The sequence below is a fragment of the Amphiura filiformis genome, chromosome 6 (assembly GCF_039555335.1).
Source record: "Amphiura filiformis chromosome 6, Afil_fr2py, whole genome shotgun sequence".
In the NCBI taxonomy this organism is placed as follows: Eukaryota; Metazoa; Echinodermata; class Ophiuroidea; order Amphilepidida; family Amphiuridae; genus Amphiura; species Amphiura filiformis.
The window spans coordinates 19870204-19894635 of NC_092633.1; the positions used below are offsets into that span (position 1 = coordinate 19870204).

The window sequence follows — 24432 nt, forward strand, 5'->3', positions numbered from 1 at the left end:
TGGATGGAAGAGCATTCGTTTTGAAATCATATTTGATAAAGACCACTGTTTAACCATCTAATTTCAGAGATGACAATTTCCAGGAAATTCCTGATTCAGGACACATCATAATAACCGTACTGTTCCTAATAAATGCCCTGGGCATGAAGTTTTTCAAAAGGGGGGCATTTATTAGAGGCATATTTACAATTTCAGCTTAAATAATAAGGCCGAAAAATTGCGAAATATGACTCACTTATGGATTCAAATCTAAGATATGATTTACATAGTTCTTTAAATGAACATTCTACTATAATTTGACGATGAACTGGATGGAAATTGGGCTATTCCAGTTGAAACCCACACTACCCCTGTGCAAGATTTTGGAAATATCTTCCACATGGGGAGTATGTTTTTCAAATGCAATTGGTCAAGAGTTAACTATTTTCAAATTCATACTCCCCATGTATTATGGCTTTACCTATATCTTCCACAACTGGAGTGAGTATTTCAAATGGAAGTTACCCAATTGTGTATTCTATTCAAAACTTATACTCCCTCTGTGGAAGACTTTAGTTAAATCTTCCACAGGGGTAGTGTGGATTTTAAATGGAATAGCCTATTGAGGGTTTGTCCATGCAATTTCACAATATCAGAAATGCAGCAAATGCCAGTTTGAAGATTTCTCTCATTATCTTGGCATGGGAATGTCTGCATTTCTGTCACCTTTTCATTGAAAACATTGTGGGGGTGTTTATTAGAGCCGGTGCATTATTAAAAACAATACGGTACTCAGTTTATGATGAAGAAAAGTATTGGAAAGTGTTAATTTTCAAAACATTTTGACAACACCTACTGACATCTCTGAAATTTATACATAGCATAAGCATAACAAGCTATTATTATACTTTGAAAAGGCCTAACCTGGCCACATAATACTTATAAACATTACTACCAAGAGACAATACAAAACAAGTTACTGGCATGAAAGTAATGCCCATGCCTGCTAATTGTCACCTAAAGTTTTTTTTTTTAAACTTCCGTGGTCCGGGTACGCGCTGGTGAATTGTGATCGCGTAGAAGTGACAAGGTCGCCTACTACGCGCCGCGCCGAAGACCAATGGGTCAGCCGGCTTGTTGTCAAGTGCATTGATCAGCCAATCAGCGTGATTGTTTATTGCTTTTGCGTTGACGCTCGTGTTCGCGATATGCACAGGCACGACCACGGAAGTTTAAAAACAACAACTTTACATTCACAAAGAAAACAATTAAATTCTGAAGAAATATTCATGTAACGAATGTAAATTAAAGGGGTGCATGGTGCATACACAATCAACATACTATAGAATGATAGTTACATGCAAGAATTGGGATAAGTATATGATGGGGATGGTGGATATCCCGGGGTGGATATATAGCACAAAGGGCATGATATTACAAAATGCATACATATTCTGTAAAAAATATTGTTTCTCTATTTAACTGATCCGAGATCATTCTGGGGATTTTCCCAGCAGGGTTTTTTTTCTGGAAAATTCTTCCCACCTACAAAATATCCTGGTTATTATACAATGCAAGTATTAATCATAAACTTTCCAAACCACATAATTTGGCATTTGACACTATACAACATATCCCAGCTTCAATTCACAATAAAATAAGTCAGAATAAGATTGTGTTGATTTGGGACTTCTCTTTTCCAAGTTTTTATTTCATATATAACAAGCAAACTTTTGATTATCATTTCTTTACAGCAATCAAAACATTGATTAATATATGTCTGGACCTGTACTTGGCATTTGTTAAAGACATTATTAAGGCTTAATTAACTATGGCCTCTGTCATATTTATGAGGTGAATTAATAATTTCCTTGCTTTTGTGATGAGTTTTGTGATGAGGTATGAATGGATAGTGGGACCAACTAGAGACCTATCCATCTGGCAACTTAGATCTGTCCTCCAAAATGGCTGCCATTTCAATTGTTAAACGATTCCGGTTGGTTTATTTATCTGTCATTCACAGGCATTTGGAACTCATGATAATAACTTAATAATGTATCCTGTTTCCCTATAAATTACAATGAAAACATGACCATTCTGTAATTTCCAGGAAAGGTTAATTCTTTATTGATATACAAATACATATCCCTGGCACTGTCCTTACTACATATAACCTGGATGTGATGATATATCAAATATGAATATGAAAAACAATCATTTAATTGAATTAAGTTACACCACCACCATGATGAAAAGTACTAGGGCATGTTATGATATAAATCTATGTGACTCACCAAACTACATTTATAAGGGCATCTAGCCAAATGAGTGATACTCAAGTTAAATCAAGAGGGGTGGCTTCAGTTGGGATATCAGCCAGGGATGTATCTATTATTGCAGTGCTTAACAGCCAAGCACCAACAGGGGTAAACACTCTGCTCTTTTCAAACTGACTGCAATATGCATGTATTAATGGGTATGGCTGTTTCTATGTGCAACCAATGGCTGAACATCCCCATGAGTATACTCTCATAGTTTATCTACCCAATTCTAAATGAATCTAAATGAATCATGTTTGCAGATAATCTTATCGAAAGCTAAATTGTGGTCAGAAATGAGCAATTGTTAGGTGTCTGTTATTATGGGTGCTTGTGTGGCCTACCAGGTTTTCAGATATAGGATATTTGTACATCAATTGGAATGTCAATGAGTTTATCTCTGTGAGTTAATCTCCTAGTTTTTAAGGTTTCCCACTCCAGGTCCAAGAATCTGCAATAAAGGTAAAGTAAGGTTTTCTGTGCAAGCAAATATGAAACTTTGACATTTGCTGTACTAAAACTAAGATTGCATAATTTCAATATAGCAAGCTTAACACACCACCTAAAGGTACAGCAAAACCAAAGGCACTACAATGCAAAGAATTTAGATGCAAGTTTTCAATATAAAGCAAATAACCAAATAAAGTAGGAGCATTTCAGAGATATTAATTGAATGATTCAAAAACAATACAAATGTTAGTAAGGCACACCCATACTTCAGCTTGGCTTAAGTCATTACATTCCAGTTCATGCAACAGTTTTGCATGTATATGTGATGTGACCGAGGAAAACAAAATCATCAATATTTTCTATGCTACTTCCCAAAATGGGGATATTAATGTTCTAAATTTGATCTATTACCAGATATACCGTATTCGTCCGAGTATAGTCCCACGTTCGAGTATAGTCCCACCTCCTATTTTTCTAAAAATTCCAGAAATTGTAAATTTGAATGCATTTTGATATCATTAATAGAGTATGCCATGAAAACAAATTATCAATTTTCATATTAAGTAAAAACACAAAACATCGTGCAATGAAACATGCTACATGTGGAAACCTTGGTAATGAGATTACCTTAAAAAATCTAAAATGCAAAAAGTATTTCAAAACCAGCTTTTGCTATAAATGCCACATGCAAACCATTTTTCTCTCTTTGCAAAACTATAGAAGGCAGATTTCCCAATGGACTGCATGCTATCTAGGCAAAAACCTGGATAACAAAATGAAACAGGTTGCTGCTGTATGTACAATTGGATTCTACCTTTAAACTAATTGGAATTTATGTGATATCTGTATGTATGACAACATGCAAAATGCAATACATCTATCTACATAGAAAAGTCAGGAAAAATTGATAGTGAGTGATGCATTAACAGCTAGTCTCTACTGCAGACCTGTACGTACCTATTTAGTTGGTTTAAGTCGTGTTCTTGGAAGTGCAAACCTTAACCCTACAGGAGGAAAGATATGAAATAGGCAAGCTACATGAATCACCCCCTCTATATAATACTTCATTAATCTATACAATACTTTATTACTATCCTACATGAGTTACCCCCTCTATAATACAATCACACATGAATCACCCCTCTATAGAAATTACAATCCTACCATTTTCGGAGATTGGATATGAACACATCTAGATTCAAAATTATGTTACAAATCATACTCAAAACATTATAAAAATCAGACATTACAAAGCAAGGGGGTTGCTATGTATACTGAGCACTCTTCAAAATGGCTGGACTGATTTCAACAGAAGGAGATTAGTTTATTTTGCAGTTAGTGGAGTAAGTGGAGGAAGTTTGTGGAATAAGCATTATAGGAAAATATGGAAATAGGAAAACTTTCCCACTAAATATTGTATCAAGTCTGATCCATATTAGCAGGCTTTGAGTTAAAAAAAATTGAGGAGTGTGATAGATAGCACTCCTCAAACTTGCGAGCAGTGCTATTTTGTGAATGAGGAGTGTGATTACACTGAAATGTGATGTAAGCTTAAAGATTAAGAAGTGTTTTAAATCACACTCCTTATGATCATTTAAGGAGAGCGGAGGAGTGTGAAAGCACTCGCACTCCTCAAAACTCAAAGTCTGTATTAGATATTTGTGCTTATGATAAATAAATGCCACTTGCAATTCAACATCATAAGTGACAACACCAATTGTTTCAGTACCATTTGTTGACCAAGACTTTAGACTAACGTACTGCCGCCATTCAACCAAATAGAATGAGGGTTAGGTTTATAGGGTTTGGATTAGAGTAAGGGTTAGGACTAGGATTAGGATAAAGAGATTAGGGTTAGAATTATGGTTGGCATGGCGACCACTATTCTTAAGTTACATACATGTAATACACCTCTCGCCTATGTATCAGATTATCATACATACCAGAATCTTTGACGATTTTCTTCATTTTGGTACTGAATGTGGCATTGTTAGCTTTCTCTCGTTCAAACAACTTCACTCTACGCTCAAACAACCCTAGTGTAAAGAAAACACAAGATGTGAAAATTTGTGTTATTACAATGTTCAAAATAACTACTTTATTCAACCAACACAAAAGAAATGGTCTGTATGGATCCAACAGGATTTTATGACAAATAAAGTAGAGATAAAAACACATATTCCCAACTGTCACAATTGCTTATTATTTCTTTGAACACAATACAATGAAATCAAATGATTTGTGAAATGATTAAAAAAATTTAACAAATGCCCATTTTAATTTTATAAACTATAGCCCTTACTCAGGAGCCAAACAGAAGATATAGACATAATCCACACAATAAAGATGAAGAAGTGGCATTGGGCTGGTCATCTTGTAAGATCAACAGATAATAGATGGACAAAGAATGCATGTCACAAAATGGAAGCCTTGGTTGGGCTCAAGACACCAAGGCAGACTGAAAGTCAGATAGAGGGATGAGATATCAAGTGTATGAGATATCAAGTGTATGTCAAAAGCAAATGACAGGAATCTTTGTTGCCAACTTGGGGAGGCTTTCGCCCTGCAGCGGGCTGAATACGGCTGATGATGATGCTTGATATATGCGCTGTTTGTGCGTGCATCCCACGTGGTGTGATGACGCAATCGCCCTAAGTGATATATAGGCATGGTTTCACTGGCCAGCGAAGCCCAACACCTGTGGCTAAGTGTCGCCGAGCCAGTGGTTGGCATGCGACAATTGCGAGGGGTCCCGGGTTCGAATCCCACCCAGAGCAAACAACTTCTTTCTTTGTCTTCTCTCTTTATTCCTTCCTTCTTTCCCTTCCTGTCGCCAAAAAGCCCTTAGGCGGTTAGAGTTAGGTTACCACTATCGAAACTCAATATATGCTTCCTTAACCCTAACCGTACTAAGTACTACAAAATACTACTTGATATATGTGACGTGTCATGTCAAAAGGAGACACTTTTGGGCAGGATCGTAAATGGAGAAATAGCCAAAAATCTGCCCATGGGTGATTTTTTTTCACAATTTGGGTTTGTTTGAATTTATGATGTTATTAATGTTAAAAATATTGTCTGATAGTTTCAGCCCCGAATATAACTAGCATCTTGTATTTTTGAAGACATTTTTCAAGGCAATTCCTACTCTCAACATTGTCAATAATATTTTTAAAGGCCGATATCTCAATTTCCAATTTTATAATACCATAACTTACAAACTCAATATCTTCGCTTAGGAATGTCCGATTACATTGGGAAAAACGGCATTGTGGAGCAAAATATCTTTATATCAAAGATATGTAAAAACCTCCAAATTGATAACTTGCCCAAAAGTGTCTCCTTTTGACATGACACGTCACATATAAAATAAATAAAATAAATGTAGATATTTATATAGCGCTTTATGCCGTAAACAGCCTCAAAGCGCTTTACATTTATTCCGCCGTTATTAGAACATGTCGGAACCACGTTTGCTGCCTACAAATGGCGCAGGGTTCATCAGTACAACGACTGTGACTACCCCTAACAGCTTCCCATTGCACCTGGGTGGGGTGAAGCAAGCGAGACAAAGCGCCTTGCCCAAGGCGCAACACGGTGGCGTGACGGGACTCGAACCCACGCACGTAAAGCAAGCTCTCAGATTATGAGTCCAAGGCCGTAACCACTGAGCCACCGTGCCCTGTTCGTGCGTGCATCCCACGTGGCGTGATGACGCAATCGCCCTAAGTGATATATAGGCACGGTTGCACTGGCCAGCGAAGCCCAACACCCATGGCTAAATGTCGCCGAGCCAGTGGTTGGCATGCGAGGGGTTCCAGGTTCGAATCCTACCCAGAGCAAACAACTTTCTTTGTTTTCTCTCTTCATTCCTTCCTTCGTTCCCTTCCCATTGCCAAAAAGCCCCTTAGGCGGTTAGGGTTAGAGCAACACTTTTAATCACTATCCATGCATAAATTATTTGAAAAAAGTCTCATGTTCTCTCACAAACACACTTAAATATTAATTTTGCAACTTATACCTTGGCATATGCCTTCACTCTCTGCTTCTTTCTCCTGGATAAACAGTGAGAACATCTGTGTCTCTGAGAAGACTTCTAGAAACCTCCTTGTGCTTCTTGATTTCACAGCATTCAGGAAGCCATCTCTGTCAAACTTGAGTGTACCATCAAATTGGTGGCTGAAATGGTTGCTATAGTGACCACATGTTTCCACAAAGAAATGGATGAAAGCTTCTGATATCATGCTATTCCGTGTGTCTGGGTCTATTGAGCAAAAGGCAAAATAGAACATCAAAATAGGTTTCATTATATACCGTAAACGTTCGCCTAATGGCGCTATGGGTTCCCTTGACATAACTTGAACTATGGACACAAACTAAAAGTGCCCTCCCATAAAAATCCCACCAACAAATATGGGCATGTACCCTTAATTCTTGTTGGGATTTTTAGAGGAGGGAGCTCTCTATTTGTGCATGAAATTTACCCCAACCCAAGGCAAAAGGAGCCCAGGTGCGCCATTAGGCGAACATTTACGGTATGTGTTCTTGGATTAAAAAATATGTAAGTAAATTTTTGACATATGGATAACTTCTTTGACATATAAACAAGAAGCAACACAATATTGTATTCATTACATACACTGCCCCTATAAGTGCCCACTCAGCGACTTTACTACTTTTGACTTACTTTAAGGTCCTCATGCATTTTAATTTAAGAAATAAAAATGTAATGCAGTATCCTTTACATCCAAATAATGTGTACTACACCATTATTTACACAGGACACATTCTTTGGGTGCAATAAATACTACAACACCATTTACTTCTAATTTATTATACCACAAAAATAGTGTGATTTTAAAGAGAAAATATCACTTTTTGTTGTTTACAACAAGGTTGCGCATGTATGTGAATCCACTGCATAAGTGACAGTGCACACCAGTGGAAAAATTGTATGGGTAACTGCATAAAATGTGTCACACTTTACTGCATTTCAGATGCAATTAGGGTATATTATTGCTACTTCTTATTCAGATGATGTGTCTTGTCAAGAATCCATCACAATTTGATTGGTTTTCAGGTAACCATAACCACGCGATAGTGGATACTGATATAAAACAGCAACACAGCACACACACACTGCCATGCATTGGCGACACACTTGTTGATCCTCAATGATTTTTATTGTAGTGTGCGCCGGAATCCACTGCTCAAAATATTGGCCAGCTCATCTATTGAAACACAATATTGGTTAGGCAACAGACAAAATCCTATCTTTTATTCTCTAATAAGGTACCCTCACATGATGCATTTGGACAAATAACAGTGCGTAACAGTTTCTTTTCACTTATAAAGTTTGTTCGGTTTATATAAGGCGGAAATTATTTGGCCATTGTTACTGCACGCGTCAATAAAGTCTCAACTCACGCTCGCATAAATTCACATAAGTGTGCGCTAGTCACGCATTACGCAACGCACAACTAACGCAAGCATTGCGCCCAACAGCATGCACGCCATTCTATATCAATACACAGTGTTATGAGTCTTATTTTTTCTGCCTTATATAAGCCGAACAAACTTTAGTTGTTGTAATTTTCCTTCCTTACCTTCCATCTGCCCTACATCATTGATATTCTCATCACTGCCCATCTCAACAAATGACAAGGCACGCTGCAGGCCTACATACAGTTTCTTTGGTAAGATGGTTTCTTCATCACCAACTAAGAAGTAGAAATCTTTTGAATCCAAGTCTACCACAATCACCTGCAGATGGTGGATAAAGCATGTGTAACAAATCATGTTAGAATGGAAAATATATCTACACCTGTATACCGTATTTAGTCAAATAAACGCCCGGGCGTTACATTTTCCCAAGGGGGGGCGTTTATTAGAGGTCATTTTTAGCACGACAATTCCCGTTAAAATCATTAGGTAAGCTTAAAAGTCACGCTAAAATGACGAACTATGAACTTTTGACACTGACTTTTGGTTCACTTCGGGTTTCTGATCCAGATTTTCGCCAATTATTGACGCTATTATTGACCATGTGCGCAACTTGGTAAGCTTACTACACAAGATAGCCTGGAAATATCAGCATTTTTGAAACATCTTGGTTGAAAAAAGTGGTGGGGGGCGTTTATTTTAGGGGTTGGGGGCGACTATTTGACGAAATACGGTAGGTTTATTATTTTGATTTACAAGAACATTTTCCACATCTAATGGAAAGATCAAAAATTGCCAATTATGGGTGCTTGTAATAAAAAAATATCACAATTTTTGTAGCAAAGTTTTAGGCTACATGCTTCATGTGTCAGGCAGCCATCTCTAGATTAATTAATATATCTGTTCAACCTGTTCTTTTTAACTATTGCCTTTTCAACCATTTCCTTTACTTGCATGTATTATATACTTATTTTAATTGGAATCGTACACACACTGGGATCCCGGGGGGGGGGGGCCACTCAAATATGACAGTGTACGCATGCGTGACCAAATTTTTTGAACACCCCCTAAACAAGTTTTCCTCTGTGAGCAAAATGACCCCCTAAGCAAGTTTTTAGCGCGCTATCCCCAAAAATTGGACCCCCCTAAACAAGTTTTTGTCTAATTTTGACCCCCTAAACAAGTTTTTGTCTAATTTTGACCCCCTGAACAAGTTTGAGTATAAATGTAACTTACAAGTTTTGATGGATTTTGACAACTTGAGAACAATATTTTTTGGACTAACATGTCATTGAACAGGCCCCTCTTGGATATGGCCCATACCATACCACTTTAATACATAGCCTAAATAATGACACGATGAATTCAGAGTGTAGGGGCCCTATATGAGGCCTTCAGATTCGTAGCTTGTTTCGTGAATCTGCTGGATTCTCGTATAAAGTAGTTTTGTGAGAATATAAAATACCAATATACAGCGTAATTTATACAGAAGCAACGTTTAAATACTCAGTATTCACGTTGTATTTGATTCTGAGTTGATTATCGTGTCCCGGTATCATGTGCCCTTTTCATGCTTTCTACCGCAAATTTTCATTAAGTAATCCAGAGAAGGTTTACATTTTTCAGTGGAGAAAACTCACAAATCTACTACAGTAGTAATAAATAATGCATGAGGAATCTATAAAGTCCTGAAAATCTTTTTGAAATTCGGATGATGTCGGCGAGTAGGCCAACACACGATATTTTCGTCGATCGTCTGTCCACTGAACTATATACCCATCACATTTTATATGACGTCATTAATGAATATGCATGTTTTTTATTCTAAACGGTATTTTAAATAGAAGTACGAGGCCATGATTAAATCACATATAACACGTCATGAAATATTTGCATAACACCGTGACACTTTAGATTTGGAGTATACTAGTACTGCAAACATTTCTAAGAACGGGGAATTCCGGCGAGTGAATAAACTTTCCGGGATCGGAGTGTCAGCAGATTTGAAAAGCGGATTAAAATGGTACCCTAAATGCGTTACAAACGATTTTAAAACTACCCCTTTTCATGAAAATCAGCGTTTTTTACCCCCTTATAACGCGTCACGCGCGTAACGTGCTCAACCAAGAAAAAACACCCCTTTTCACGCGTTTTTTTGGTCACGCATGCTTACATCGTTATATTTGAGTGGCCCCCCCGGGACTGGGATGAAGCTCTTTGCCAGAAACAATTTGTAACTCTCATATTTAAAATTGTACTCATTCAGAATATAGGTTCATATGTCTTAACACAGCCATTCTCTGCTTACCGTGTTCATGAAATACCTTACATTTAAAGGATTTTCTAATTAATTGTATGATTAAAAAAAAAATTATACAGGTATGTGACACAGCTATCATCTAGTTTATTGCAGTTAGCTATACTGATAATTTGAGCTAATGTCTAATACATTTCTGGTACTAAATATTTAGTTGGTATGTCAAGGGAGGAACAGTAAGTGCAAACATATGGAGCAAGTAACATACAAAACCGATACTTAAAAACAATCTATCTGTGAGTGAAGAGTATTCTGCATGCCATAAATATATTGGACTATTCCAGTTGAAATCCATACACCCCTATGGAAGACATGAACTTAATCTCCCACACAGGGAGTGTGAATTTCAAATGGGGTTACCTGAATGGGCGACTCCATTTGAAATCTACAACCCCTGTGTGGGAGATTAAGGTCATGTCTACAATAAAGGGTGTGTGGATTTCAACTGGAATAGTCCATTGGATTAGCTAGGGGATGGTGATGTTATGTAATAAATATCATAATATAAGTATACTTTGACTTTAAGTAAGATTTGGTACAATTACCGAATAGGGTGCAACTTGCTAGACTTGAGTCCAGTCCTCATTTACAGAGTTTAGGGTTAGGGTTTTGGGTTGGGGTAGGGCAGTCTTGTAATAAGACTAGTAGAGTTACACCCTATTCGGCAATCGCTCCTAAGATTCGTAAATACAATGTGATGTATGCATAGTGGCATATAGTTTTGTTTTATTACAAAAGCCACAAAGTAATGAAACATTTGAGCTCATGATAATAATATATCATAAATGATTGTGATCTGAACCTGATCAGCAAGCAAATATGTGATGGCAATACATATCAAAATGGAAAACCAATATAGATATACAGCATAAATTTATGTGAAATATATTTGGTAATAATAACTAAATATAATGTTATGATATTGGTAGATCACATTTATACTTATTGGCATTAACTGAAATTCAGAATGCAATCAACAAAAACATAAAATGTTATTTTACTACATGATGACAAGACATCATTTAGCAATACAAACAAACAGAAAAAGAAAATAACCTCACAAGTGAGATACCATGCTTTAACCACATCTGAACATAAGTGTATATATAATGTGAGGCCACATAAGCTGTTTGATATTAATTTGCACTTTCCAATTCATATTCTTCACCAATTAACAGCCTATATATTGGATTTTTCACAAATTATTACACCCCCCCCCCCACATACATACACACATGAATACTCAATTATTTATTTATTTATTGTGGGGATTTGGGCTCCTTGCACAAAGTCCACACAAACAGATGTCTCATGTGTTTCTTGTATACAAAAAAGCAGACAAACGAAGTATTTTTTTTTCAGTGACACTTTCAGGATATGTCAAGTGTGTGCTAATGATGAAACCTATTAAATTTGAATGGTAGTCGACATCTACAAAAAGAATAACGAAGTATTCAGAATTGTACTAATTTAGTTGGACGCGTTCACAAAGTCACCCAATATTATACCTTATTAATCTGCAATGGCAACTCTGTATTCGTGCGATCCAACCAGAGGTTGGTCCATATAGTCGTGCACATAGTCGCGTGCATAGCCGGTTTTGCCTACCGTTGCCATTGGTTATTTAATTTATACTTCTATCTCAGACTGGCTGAGGGCCAATCAAGTGGAAGTTGCCCAATAGTCATGATAGTATATCCCCCATTGACTCGGTCGCTTTTAGAGTCGTAACGATGTGGTATAGACTTGCCAGTCTCGTATACGCCGTTTGTACACAGAGACTGGCTTATGCCACTGTGTGTGTCATTGGGATCTATACAAACGTAGCAACATTTTTTTTTGCAATTGAGTCAATTTATATAAAATTGGTACTCACATATCTGATTTCTAAATCATAATTATCCTGTTTAATGTATCCAAGTACCTTACACTTGGAATTTTTGATACTTCAAAGATAATTTTTGAGCCATCGACCTTACGAGATGAAACAATGCAAGTCACAAGATCTCGCGGGATCTCGCGAGATGACCCACCTCTTTTACAGCCGGTTTCTGTCTTCAAGTCATGTTCGCGATACAGCCACGTTGCACGCTGGGGTCGAGACTAATCAGTTACGTCGTTAACAACGAGTAAACAAAATGGCTGGGAAAATGGAGAAAATTGTGTCCTTAAAAGTGTTTCAGCGTGACGATCAGAAACCTCAAAAACTATTTTTGTTGGGGCGCTTGATATGCTAATGATATACAGGTACATTGTAGGATATAAATTGGATGGTAAATAAGCCAAATATTGCAAGAAATCTACTCGCTAGAATCCTAGCGAAAAAAAAAAAAAATGACCGTCCATGCGAATGTAATATTGAAATCGAAAATCCCTACTAGTAATAGACCTACTTGTCACTAATCGTGGCGCATGATCAAGTCGTGATAAAAAGGTCAAAGTGGCTGATCAATGTGTGGGCAAATGTTCAAGTGGCTTTTTGACCAATCGGCTTTCTAGCAGTAAAATATGGGGACCAATCAGGTTGTATCAATGTGATACCAATAAACTATGATGTATGACTCATCTTGTTAGGCCTACTAAAAATAAAATTCGGTTTACGGTAACCCCCGCCCTCTTTTTTGGTGCCGCCAAAAAAATAATTTATGCCACTTTTGGAAAAAATAAAAATTTTCAAGAGTCGTCCGTGTCGAAATTCTGACATGAAATAATTTATGCCACTTTTGGAAAAAATAAAAATTTTCAAGAGTCGTCCGTGTCGAAATTCTGATATGAAGTTGTTGGAAATCACATTATTTTATTTTCCCCCGACTTTCTGCCATTCAATGATTAAGGTTTTACCGTCGTCACCCGATTCGACTATTGCGCCTGTTTTCAACGCGTGCGTACACTGCGTCGTGCTCGGCGTTGCGTTGCAGACATCGCAGAGAACGATGCGTGTTGTGCGTGTCAATGCTAGTTTTGCGCACCGGCGATAACTAGGGCCACAAAATAAAGAAAACAATGTTTGCTGTTTTATTAAATACAACATGTACAAACCAAATCTTGCCAGCGGGCTTCCACTGATATCCTCTCCTCCCCAAGGTCGGCCTAAGACAGTAGGGTCCAATCACAGTTATAGGCATACCCAACAAACAAACACAGAATCAGGTTTAAAAAAAACATTAGGCCTAAACGAGTGTTGGTTAAATTGGTTAATTCGTTTGAATAATATTTTGGCCTAAATGTTGGGTAACCACTATATTATAGGCATATTAAAGGTTAGACGTTTGTAGAACGTTTCGTAATGAAACGCACTACACGGCAACTTTTAAAAATTTAGGCTAAATGTTTAAAGCATTTTGTATTTAATCATGGTTATTGGGTAAAGACCTAAGCCTACTATGTGCACCGAATTCAAAATGCATGCGATAGACAACACCATCAAAACTATTCAGTTTCAACATGTGTCATAGGCCCACATTTACAAAAATGATATCATAATTGGCCAAACGTTTTTCTACAGCTATAGGCAACCCAGTGTTTAACTTTGCTTTAATTGAACTGCTAATTGATGACATGAATCCACCTCGAGATAATTCCGTATTATAGTTTTTGTGACCAAAAATGTTTCTCTCGGCAAACGGCACTAAGCATACTAAGTAGGCCTATGCCTATAAAAATTTTAGGCCTATTATAGTCAAACACTTCCGCCCATGGTGTCAAACGCTTCGCTTTAACATGTTTAATAAGTCCTCTTTTTGGTCATTCGAGTCAGGTGAACATGGTGAAAGCTGACAATTTCTCACTTTGTGCAACTTGATAACTCTTTGGTTAATATCTTTGCAGAATAGTAGTCTTTCCGTTTATAACCAAAATAAACCAAATTAGAATTAAGCTAAGAATTTTAAGGCTTCATTAAGTCTTTTATAGTCGATTATATAATTGTTCCTATAGTATTATGGACACTTCTTTTTTTTTACAGTGAAAACTTTCCTGCGTAAACAGACAATTCCTTTTTGTGGCCATATGCGTAAACTAACGCTGATCTGGCATCAGATCGGCGTGTATACCAGCGTTGATACGTTAACCAAAATATCCATGTACGCAATTAACTACGCATGGTGTCGCAGAAAAAGTTCATTTTTGACCTATTTTGGTCAATTTACGCGAAAACAAGGTCCGGTACCCCCAATTTTTTTTTTGCGAGATTTTACAGAGCTTTTTGTTTTTCATAACATATATAAAATTTAAAAATTTTTGTCTCGACAATTTTTTATACAACGCATAAAAGGTGGTATATTTTGGGCAAATTGCTGATTTTGCCATTGAAGTGTACAGAGATTTTGGAAATGTACACCTCTTTTAAAACGGCTGTAGCTCAAAAGTGAGGTCCGGCACCCCTGTTTTTTTTTTCCTGATTTATTATCTACACATATTAATGTACAAAATATGTCAATTTAAAAAAATTTCGTCGATAGGTTTAGTAACGACGGTAAAACCTTTTAAAGAAATACAGTTGAATTGATAGATAATATTTATCGCGATATAGGCCTATGCACAACTATTTTATTTATGAAAACAGCGTGCAGCAGGACTCGTAATATTAAGTAGGCCTACAACTATTGAAAAACTATTGAACAACCCAGCAAACACAAAAACGTTTTAAAAACGTTTTAAATAAGTTATAGTTTGGCTTTTGGTTCAGCTAAAAACGTTTTAATAACATTAAAATGTCGGGTTATATAAAGGTCATGATAACGTTTTAAAACGTTTTGTATGAATACACAATACAACAATATTTTTCAATGTTTTCAACAAATGTTATTGTAAACTATTTTTACAAACAATTATGCCAAGTAATGTGACAATACCTAAATAACATTATGTTAAAATGTTTGAACCCAGCAAACACAGAAATGTTCTTAAAATGTTTTTTCAAAACCTTTTAATAACATTTAAATGTCGGGTTATATAAAGGTCATGAAAACGTTTTTAAACGTTATTGAAAATATTTTGGGCAAACATTTTTTCGCAAATATTTTTTCAACCCCAAAATAACATTCTGTTTAGAATGTTTTGTATCAAGTTTTCAAGAATGTTTTTGGAATGTTATTAAAACGTTTTTATACCCTTTATATAACCCGACATTTAAACGTTTTCTGTAAAACATTTTTGTTTGCTGAGCAGTAGATTATCAAAAATGTTTTTAAGGTTATGAAAATGTTTTATACTCTTAATATACCCTTTATATAACCCGACATTTAAACGTTTTCTGACAACCTTTTATAACCTTTTGCGAATGATGTCGAAAACGTTTTGTGTTTGCTGGGTATTTTGTCTGTGTCCATAAAAATTTGATAAAAACGGTAATAGTAGGCCTAACACTATAAGACAACGGCCTAACGCTCATTAAATCTGTGTTGTTGTCTAACTAATTCCCATAAATCTCGTATTAAAAAGAGCAAGTAATAAAAAAGTTAAAATGCTAAAAATGATGTAGGCGAAAAATTGTGTAATCTTGTCCTAGACACTCAACGATAAACCCCTATCAAGTATAAATAAAAGACTGTTCATTTCAATTTATAAACGTTGAGGAAGTTGTGCATTTTGTCAGCACCGATATAATAAAAATTAAAATAACTAACCTGGCAGATTTCAGGATTAACCAACATTTATTTTCTCATGCCGCTCGCCCAGGCCTGCATATTATCCCGTCAAGAAACTCAACCCTAGGCCTACCTTTTTCAACATGTAAATATAATTCCATAGCGATAAATAGTGAACGTTGCATTGAAGATGAGGATACTTGGATGATACAGATATTAAGCACATGTTAAATGGGGGTATGGGGATGTCCCAGTTTGTTTTACAAGGGCAATTATTATTTGACCCAAACTTTTTGGTGGGTGGGTTCATCATGACCGAGACAGAACAAGTTTGTATTGGTTAATGGGTCAAGGTCATCCAGGGGTCATCTGAGGTCAAATTAGTAAAAACTATCATATGGGCATGAAACTTGATAGGGTAGATTCAATATTTAGAGCCAACTTTGTGGAGGGTAATTTCGGGGTCACCAAAGGTCAAATTAGTAAAAACTGTCACATCACATTGGCATGATACTTGGTGGGTACAGTCAATATTTAGAGCCAAAATTTTGGAAGGTCATTTTGGGGTCACCAGAGGTCATCTGAGGTCAAATTATTAAAACTGACATATGGGCATGACAATTGGTTGGTACGGGCAACATTTAGAGCCAAAGTTTTTGAAGGTCATTTGGGGTCACCAGAGGTCATCTGAGGTCAAATTAGTTAAAACTGTCATATGGGCATGAAACTTGGTTAATACAGTCAACATTTAGAGCCAAATTTTTTGAAGGTCATTTCGGGGTCAACAGAGGTCATCTGAGGTCAAATTAGGTTAAACTGTCATATGGGCATGAAACTTGGTTAATACAGTCAACATTTAGAGCCACATTTTTGAAGGTCATTTCGGGGTCAACAGAGGTCATCTGAGGTCAATTAGGTTAAACTGTCATATGGGCATGAAACTTGGTTAATACAGTCAACATTTAGAGCCAAATTTGTTGAAGGTAATTTTGAGGTCACCAGAGGTCATCTGAGGTCAAATTAGTTAAAACTGCATATATGGACATGAAACTTGGTTAGTACAGTCAACATTTAGAGCCAATTCTTTTAAGGTCATTTCGGGTCACCAGAGGTCATTTGAGGTCAAATTAGTTAAAACTGTTATATGGGCATGAAACTTGGTTAATACAGTGAACATTTAGAGCCAAATTTTTAAGGTCATTTCGGGGTCACCATATGTCATCCGAGGTCAAATTAGTTAAAACTGTCATATGGACATGAAACTTGGTAAGTACAGTTTACATTTGAGCCAAATTTTTTGAAGATCATTTGGGGTCACCAGAGGTCATCTGAGGTCATATTCGTTAAAACTGTCATATGGGCATGAAACTTGGTTAATACAGTCTACATTTAGAGCCAAATTTTTTGAAGGTCATTTTGGGGTCACCAGAGATCATCTGAAGTCAAATTAGTTAAAACTGTCATATGGGCATGAAACATGGTTAGTACAGTCAACATTTAGAGCCAAATTTTTTGAAGGTCATTTTGGGGTCACCAGAGGTCATATTAGTAAAAACTGTCATATGGGCATGAAACTTGGTGGATACAGTCACCATTTAGAGCCATATTTTGGTAAGGTCATTTGGGGGTCACCAGGGTCATCTGAGGTCAAATTAGTAAAATGTTGTATTGGCAAGAAACCTCTGTCGAGATTTGATCCCCAAGTCAGGTAAACTTAAAAAATTGGTTTGATTTACACTTATTGATTTCACGTTCAAGTCATGGACCCCTATTTTTTGGATTTAAGATAAGAGGGTCCATTTGGAGTTTGGACTCCTTACTTTTTTCTACCCCTAATTATGGTCATTTCAAAATATTATTTTATCTGTTTAGTGTTTTGTATTGCATAAATTTCCAAATTGTATGTAGCAGTTTTCTATAATTGCACAAACAGAAAAAGCTTTTATATATAGACAAGAACAGTGAATGACAGAGAGTAGGTAAATGATATTGGACAGTACGACACACTTGTGTAGTATGAGAAGAGCTTTTGCGATTGAGACCCCGAGTCATACTGTTTTTCTATTGGCTAGCCTTCAAGTGTTAAATTGGGTCAAAATTTCAGTATGTGTAAATAATTTTTTTTTCCTTCTTTCCGTCCCAATTTTTTCAGAGCATGTTACCGGAAACATCATTTTATTTTTATTTAGCCTTATTTATATTATGGCGTAGTACGTTTTGTGCATTGCCGTCCACGGGATATTATAAAAGAAAAATCGATTTTGCCCAAACCTGTATAATAAACACATCAAGGAAATTGGTACTTGACTTGATGAATGACTCATCGTGTTGAGCGAATTGATGATGATGATAGCGATTACGTAACGCTATGACACAAGTTTTTGTACATTGAAACGCCTACAATGTTGTATCGGTAAATAATAATTAATTTAAATGATGTGGCGCACGCCTATGCTATATTCCATGTTTTTGTTTACACCACGCCAAAGAAAGCGTCACATCGCCCGTCAGTGAGTGAGGATTGCCAAACCCGCGATTTGGTAGCCCAATTGGGCGACTTTTGAAGATTTTCCCGCGACTTTTGACAATTTCCTGTCCCATAGAAACCAATGGTTAAGAAAAAATTGGCGACTTTTTCAACATTGGCTCCGCGACTTCCGATCATTTCATGTCCCATAGAAACCAATGGTAAAGAGAAAAATTGGGCGACTTTTCGATTATTTGACCCATAATTGGCTGAAATATTTTGGCAACCCGGCCGTCACTTCCCTTCAAAGTATCCACTGCAGACAGACGTGTAATTAATTCGGTCAAATCGGTCTCATTCATCAACAAACATTATACATTCAACTTCTATTCAACAACTATTTCACCAGGCCAAGTGTCCATGCTCCTATGTTTTCCCTTCAACCTTTACAAACCTCTACCGTCTACCTCATTTTAACTCTCTAACCTCTCACTTTCCCTTCTTACAAACATTTAACTAATTACCCCCACCCATCGACTCGCCAAATCCCCACAAGGTTCTGAACAGAAACAAAACATACATCACCCAACCTAAACCAATCAATCACAAACACCATCAATGATCACCCAAACACATGTACCATTCAGTACCAAAACAAACCACCAAAGCAGAGAACCGCGAAGCCCGAGAACCGCTCTAGTTTATTTTGCTTTTTCAGCATTGGGATATCCAATGAAACAACATCATTTTACAGTGGGAATTCAAATAAGAAATCACATTCTTTCAAAATGCCAGAAATTCACCAAATTGTAGATTAAATTTTACTTGCCCTCTTCAGAACACTGGAAATTTCCATTTTCTTAAATTTCCAATAAGAATTCTCATTAGAATGAAAGTTCATCTGTGTTGGTAGTAAACATAATTTAGAGGTTTTTAAACCTTTGATCACAACACAAAAATGTGCGACCTTTCAGACACTTGACCCTAAAATCGGGTCGTACACTAATTTTTGTGTTGCGATCAAAGGTTTAAACCTCTAAATTAAGAATTCTCATTTTTATTTTTTAGTAAAGGGATACTGTTACTTTCCGGAATATCCCATTATGCTGAAACTCCCAACATTTCTTATTGTTGCAGACAACTACAAAATACAAACAACAATGAAATATAAAAGAACATTTATGAGTTTTGATCGTATCTTAAAATATCTTTTTGTGACAAACATCTTACAGCTCTTGATCAACTGCCTTGTATACAGTAAGAGCCCCTTGCAGATTTCACAGCACAATAGCAGTAATATTCAAATGCCTCATATACAGTAAGAGCCCCCTCATGGACTTCACAGGACAATACAGTCAGTCTGCTCTGAAGTACAAAGTACCAACGCGAATGCATGCACACATTGTGCCAACTTTGAAGGCACGCATACCTGCAGCAGAGATGCAGCGCAGCGCACTGTTTACGCGCTGTATACGCGCGCGTTGTCACTTTGTACTTCAGAGTGGACAAACTGTAGCAGTATGTATTTCACTTCCTGAGGTTGCTTTTAGCATTTTTTAAATATCAATTCCAATTTCCTCCTAAAAATTGGTCCCACTGCTAAAATGTTATTGTTCATCTGTTCCCGCTGAACATTGTCCAATGAATTTTCATACAAACAATTTACAGAAAACATATAGTCTGCATTCTACTACAACTTTAATACATGCCAAGGTAAAGAAAAGATTTAAAGCTCTTCAATCTTTTAAAGTCGCAATCCAATTATGCAGGTACAATCAACTCTAGCCGGTAGAAAAAAAAGCAGGTACTTATACTTTGATCACTACTGAATAAGTAGACATAGATAGAGTGGTCTGTTTCTGGTAAAATAATCAAGTTTGTCAACCCACAGCAGATGCGATCAACAACACCAACAGTGCTTTGAGAAAGCCAGAAGTAGTTTGGCGAAACTGACACCAGAAATCAACATATTAATTTTGCATTTGGTTTTAACATACAGCTTTAAAACCACACTGCAAGATTTCTATTGTGGCCGTCCACACAGGTACCCCATCACCAAGGTACCTGACTGGTACATTTAAAGTACCTACACAGTACCAATGCTGCTACTGCACAGGAACCACCAGCAGTGGTACTGCACTGGTACTACCAGCCAAGTACCTTGGTGGCGGTGTACCTGTACTGGCAGCCCCAATAGGAATCTAGTAGTGTACCTATACCTATTAATCAACAGACCCGATGAGCCTCTTCATCAGCATCTTAATAAGCAGAATTGGTGTTGTATTGAAATTGAAATATACCCAATTTATTCATATTTCTCCATTTCATGAGGTTTTTTAGTGAGGAATAACAGAATTGCCTCATGTATTCATCTTCCTCAATTTACAGGTGTATTTAAACTGCATAAATCAAATCAATTCAATTCAATCTTTATTTCATCTGATTTTCCTATATTGTATAAATCCCAGATATTCTATCAATCTGACGGAAGTTGCAGTGATATCCAGGCCTGCCTATTTAATACTGATCAAAGTGCCGCTCAGACTATTGAAACTGCATTGTTGAGCTCTAAATGAGACTCAATGAAGCAAGCAAGATTGAAGCTTGATAACTATATATATTGAGGTAGCATACTATCAGGTAGGGGAGAGTGGAAAGCAAATGACTGGAGTCAAAAGAAACTTACCTTAAAGTTCTTTAACAAGAGGGTATGCAAACATAATGATAGAACAAAGATATTGCAACATAAGTCATTAAGCCAAAATAATATGGCAAAAAAAAATAATAACCTTTTATGTGAACAAAAACCCAACTTCACCAAAAAAAATGACAAAAAATAAAAACCTTGTAAAATTATGTAAATATGTAAAAACACAAAAAACAAACTTGGTCAAGTCTGTAACTAAGCAAATAGATATGCAAGCCTTGTGAGATGTTAGATGTCTGCTTGTAAGAAACTTAAATCGCTGTTATAGGCATATTTCATTTTATATTACACTGAGCAGATTGGCTTTTATATGTAAATTTTTAGAATTGTAAGGTATCAAGAAATTCATTTAAATTTGCTAATTATGTTAGCTGAAATGAAAGTAACAACAGGGCTGTGACACTCGTATTCAATCCATGTATAAAAAGTGAAGTCACTTCACAGGCATTTGGGTGAGTTTTTAGCCTAAACCGTATGCATTTATGCAGAAAGCAATGCTTAGGCCTATATACTGCTCCAATACTCAGTAGTCAGACTGACTTACTCTTAATTTTGTTTGATTGACATTTGCTTGGCTAGATCATACTTAATCCCAGATCTTCGATTACAGATTACGATTGTAATTCAATAGGCTATTCCATTTCAAATCCACACTCCCCCTGTGGAAGATTTTGGAAATATCTTCCACAGGGGGAGTATGAATTTCAAATGGAATGAATACATTAAGCAGCTCCATTTGAACTCCATACACCCTCTGAGAAAGATTCAACCTGAATATTCTACCGAGGGAGGGTAAGTTTCAAATAAGGCTGCCAATGTATTCATTCCATTTAAAATTCATACCCCCCTGTGGAAGATATTTTCAAAATCTTCCACGGGGGCGTGTGGATTTCAAATGGAATAGCCTAATTACGCTTTACAAAATCCAGTCTTGATTCAAGTATAGCATCGTTTGCCTTGTCGTACATGGGAGAGATAGGCGACGTGACTTCATTTGTGCAAATGAGTGGGTTATCCTACATATTATTACTCCAGAATCCTTGGTAACACATATTTGAATATCATAATTACCTCATCTATTCCTGGCATTTCATCCAGTTTTGGTATGCAGAGAGACAGCATACCCATGATGTATGGTGTCGGTGAACAGCACATGTCTATCAGCTTTTCTGGCAATACTGGTACATAGACATGTTGCCAGGCAAATGGATAAAGTAATGCTGCAATGGCTTGTGAACAACTTGACAGTTTACTGTGAAAAAACATTATACAAACGATTATAGGCTAAAAAATACATGTTACTTGTTGTTTTTTATCTGACTTCATAAATCTTAAGTACTCTAGTCTTAGTGGATTCTTGTTACTCTTGCCACAAACTTCAACTTTCAATTATTTTAATAAAGTTAATATATCTTAAAAGTATCAACTTAACATTACTGCTTGTTGATAAAAAAACAATTATGTAATAAAGAGGATTGTGGGCCAAATGTTATCAACATAATAGGGGCTTCATTCGATTGCTTTATATGAATACATTTTCCTTGCTTTGTTTCTTGCTAAATTTTTTCATTCTGGCATATTGGGTCACAAAATATAAAGTTTAGCCAATTCAGAAAGGATTGATGTAGTCTGTACAGTAGCAAAGTTGTAAAAAAAAATTTTGATTTGACATAGACTGACCCAAGCCTTTTTTAGTATCTATCTATCTATCTACTGTGTATTATTTTATGCATGATGCTACTCTTGATGTTGGTTATAAATTTTAACTTTTGGTAATAACTGTCTTGTTTTGATGTGACAGGTCACTAAGGGTAAAACAGGAGATACTGTATTCATTATATAATTTAATTTAATTTAACTCAAATAAAAGACACATCAAGTTTCCTCAAGTATCTTAACATTGAGAGGCATCAGTAATGTTTCACATCATTTTGGTATATCTATAGTAATAAAGTTGTTCAGAGCTACTATTTAAGGATCAATCATTCAATATTTATGCCAGAGAAGAATGGGGAATAAACAATTTTGCCCACCAAAAATGTTAGCATTTGTGTTCCATTTTTTCCAGTCAAACTTCCTGAAGAAAAATGGGGTCCTCCCTGGCATAAGTATTGATCGGTCAGTCCCTTGAATATAACTCTTCCTACACAACTTACCTGAGCTTACTTGAACACATGACTACTCTTCTTTCTAACAGTAATGATGCAAACACTTGAATCACGTGGGCAACATCCAAGGAGTCAAAAAGACACTGGAAATTCATCTGCAAAACAAGTCAATCACAAACAAGGCTATTATTCTGTCGGTCCGTGTCACGTCACTTCCGGTTGATGATGTTCGAGTGAAAACAAGTCCCTGATTCGATTTTTGTTGATGATTTCTGTCATTGGTGTAATGTAAATTTCGATCGCAAATAGCCAGTGGAATCAAACAACCGTTTCTAAGTCTTCAGAGTGAAAGAAACTTACTTGATATACCGCTTATATACTGACAAACTTAAAATTAAATTCCATGGTCGAAAGTGTCGCTTTTTCCGAAATTGAACATCACTCCAGCAACATCGCTATGTAGCCTCCTTCACAGCCGGTTTCTGTTGTTCACAGCAAACCGTGAGCCACATGCAGTTTGGGCCCGAGACTAGAGATAGACCGGATGTCCGACCGACAGAATAACATCATTATTTAAAACAGACTCTCTCATTACAAAATAATAATGATTGTATGCACCAAGTCAAAGATTGAAAGTGTTAGTGTTACATCAGCTGGTGAGAGCCTTTAACCAAATACTTCTGGTTGTTCATATTACATTACATTTTCTGTACATCACATGCATGTATCTCATGTAATTTTTCCAAAGAGGAAAGAGTCCAGACACAGAAAAGCTCTGTGCATAATGCTATGGTATATCTTTCACTGGCCACAATAATGCACCTTTGGCGTTTGTCGGCAAATTGCCACACAACAAACAAAATTGGCAAGTTTGAGCATTACAAGGATTTGCACAGCAGGTATGGCTTTGCATATGTTTTGATTGCAGACATAATGGACATGAGCACACATTTCAAAATTGAAACTTTAAAAAACTCATGGCAAATCCAGAGGTGTACTATTTTGCACTACGTAAGTGACATACACATTTTGCAGAGTTAAAATTCTTCAAGTCTA

The 24432-nt window shown here is 36.5% G+C and overlaps 1 protein-coding gene across 3 annotated transcripts in view; it reads right to left on the reverse strand.

The window, feature by feature from the left end:
• LOC140155124 (uncharacterized) overlaps positions 1-24432 on the reverse strand; it is a 101785-nt gene that overhangs the window by 7372 nt on the left and 69981 nt on the right. For 2 of the 3 annotated variants that reach the window (XM_072177834.1, XM_072177832.1), the window contains 5 exons: positions 23425-23531; positions 22340-22520; positions 8354-8510; positions 6769-7011; positions 4691-4783 (listed from right to left, as the gene is read on the reverse strand). In XM_072177834.1, coding sequence (XP_072033935.1) covers positions 4691-4783; positions 6769-7011; positions 8354-8510; positions 22340-22520; positions 23425-23531 — 781 coding nt within the window. Of the gene's footprint in view, positions 1-3704; positions 3752-4690; positions 4784-6768; positions 7012-8353; positions 8511-22339; positions 22521-23424; positions 23532-24432 lie in introns of all 3 variants that reach the window. The other variant, XM_072177833.1, reaches the window with a different exon arrangement.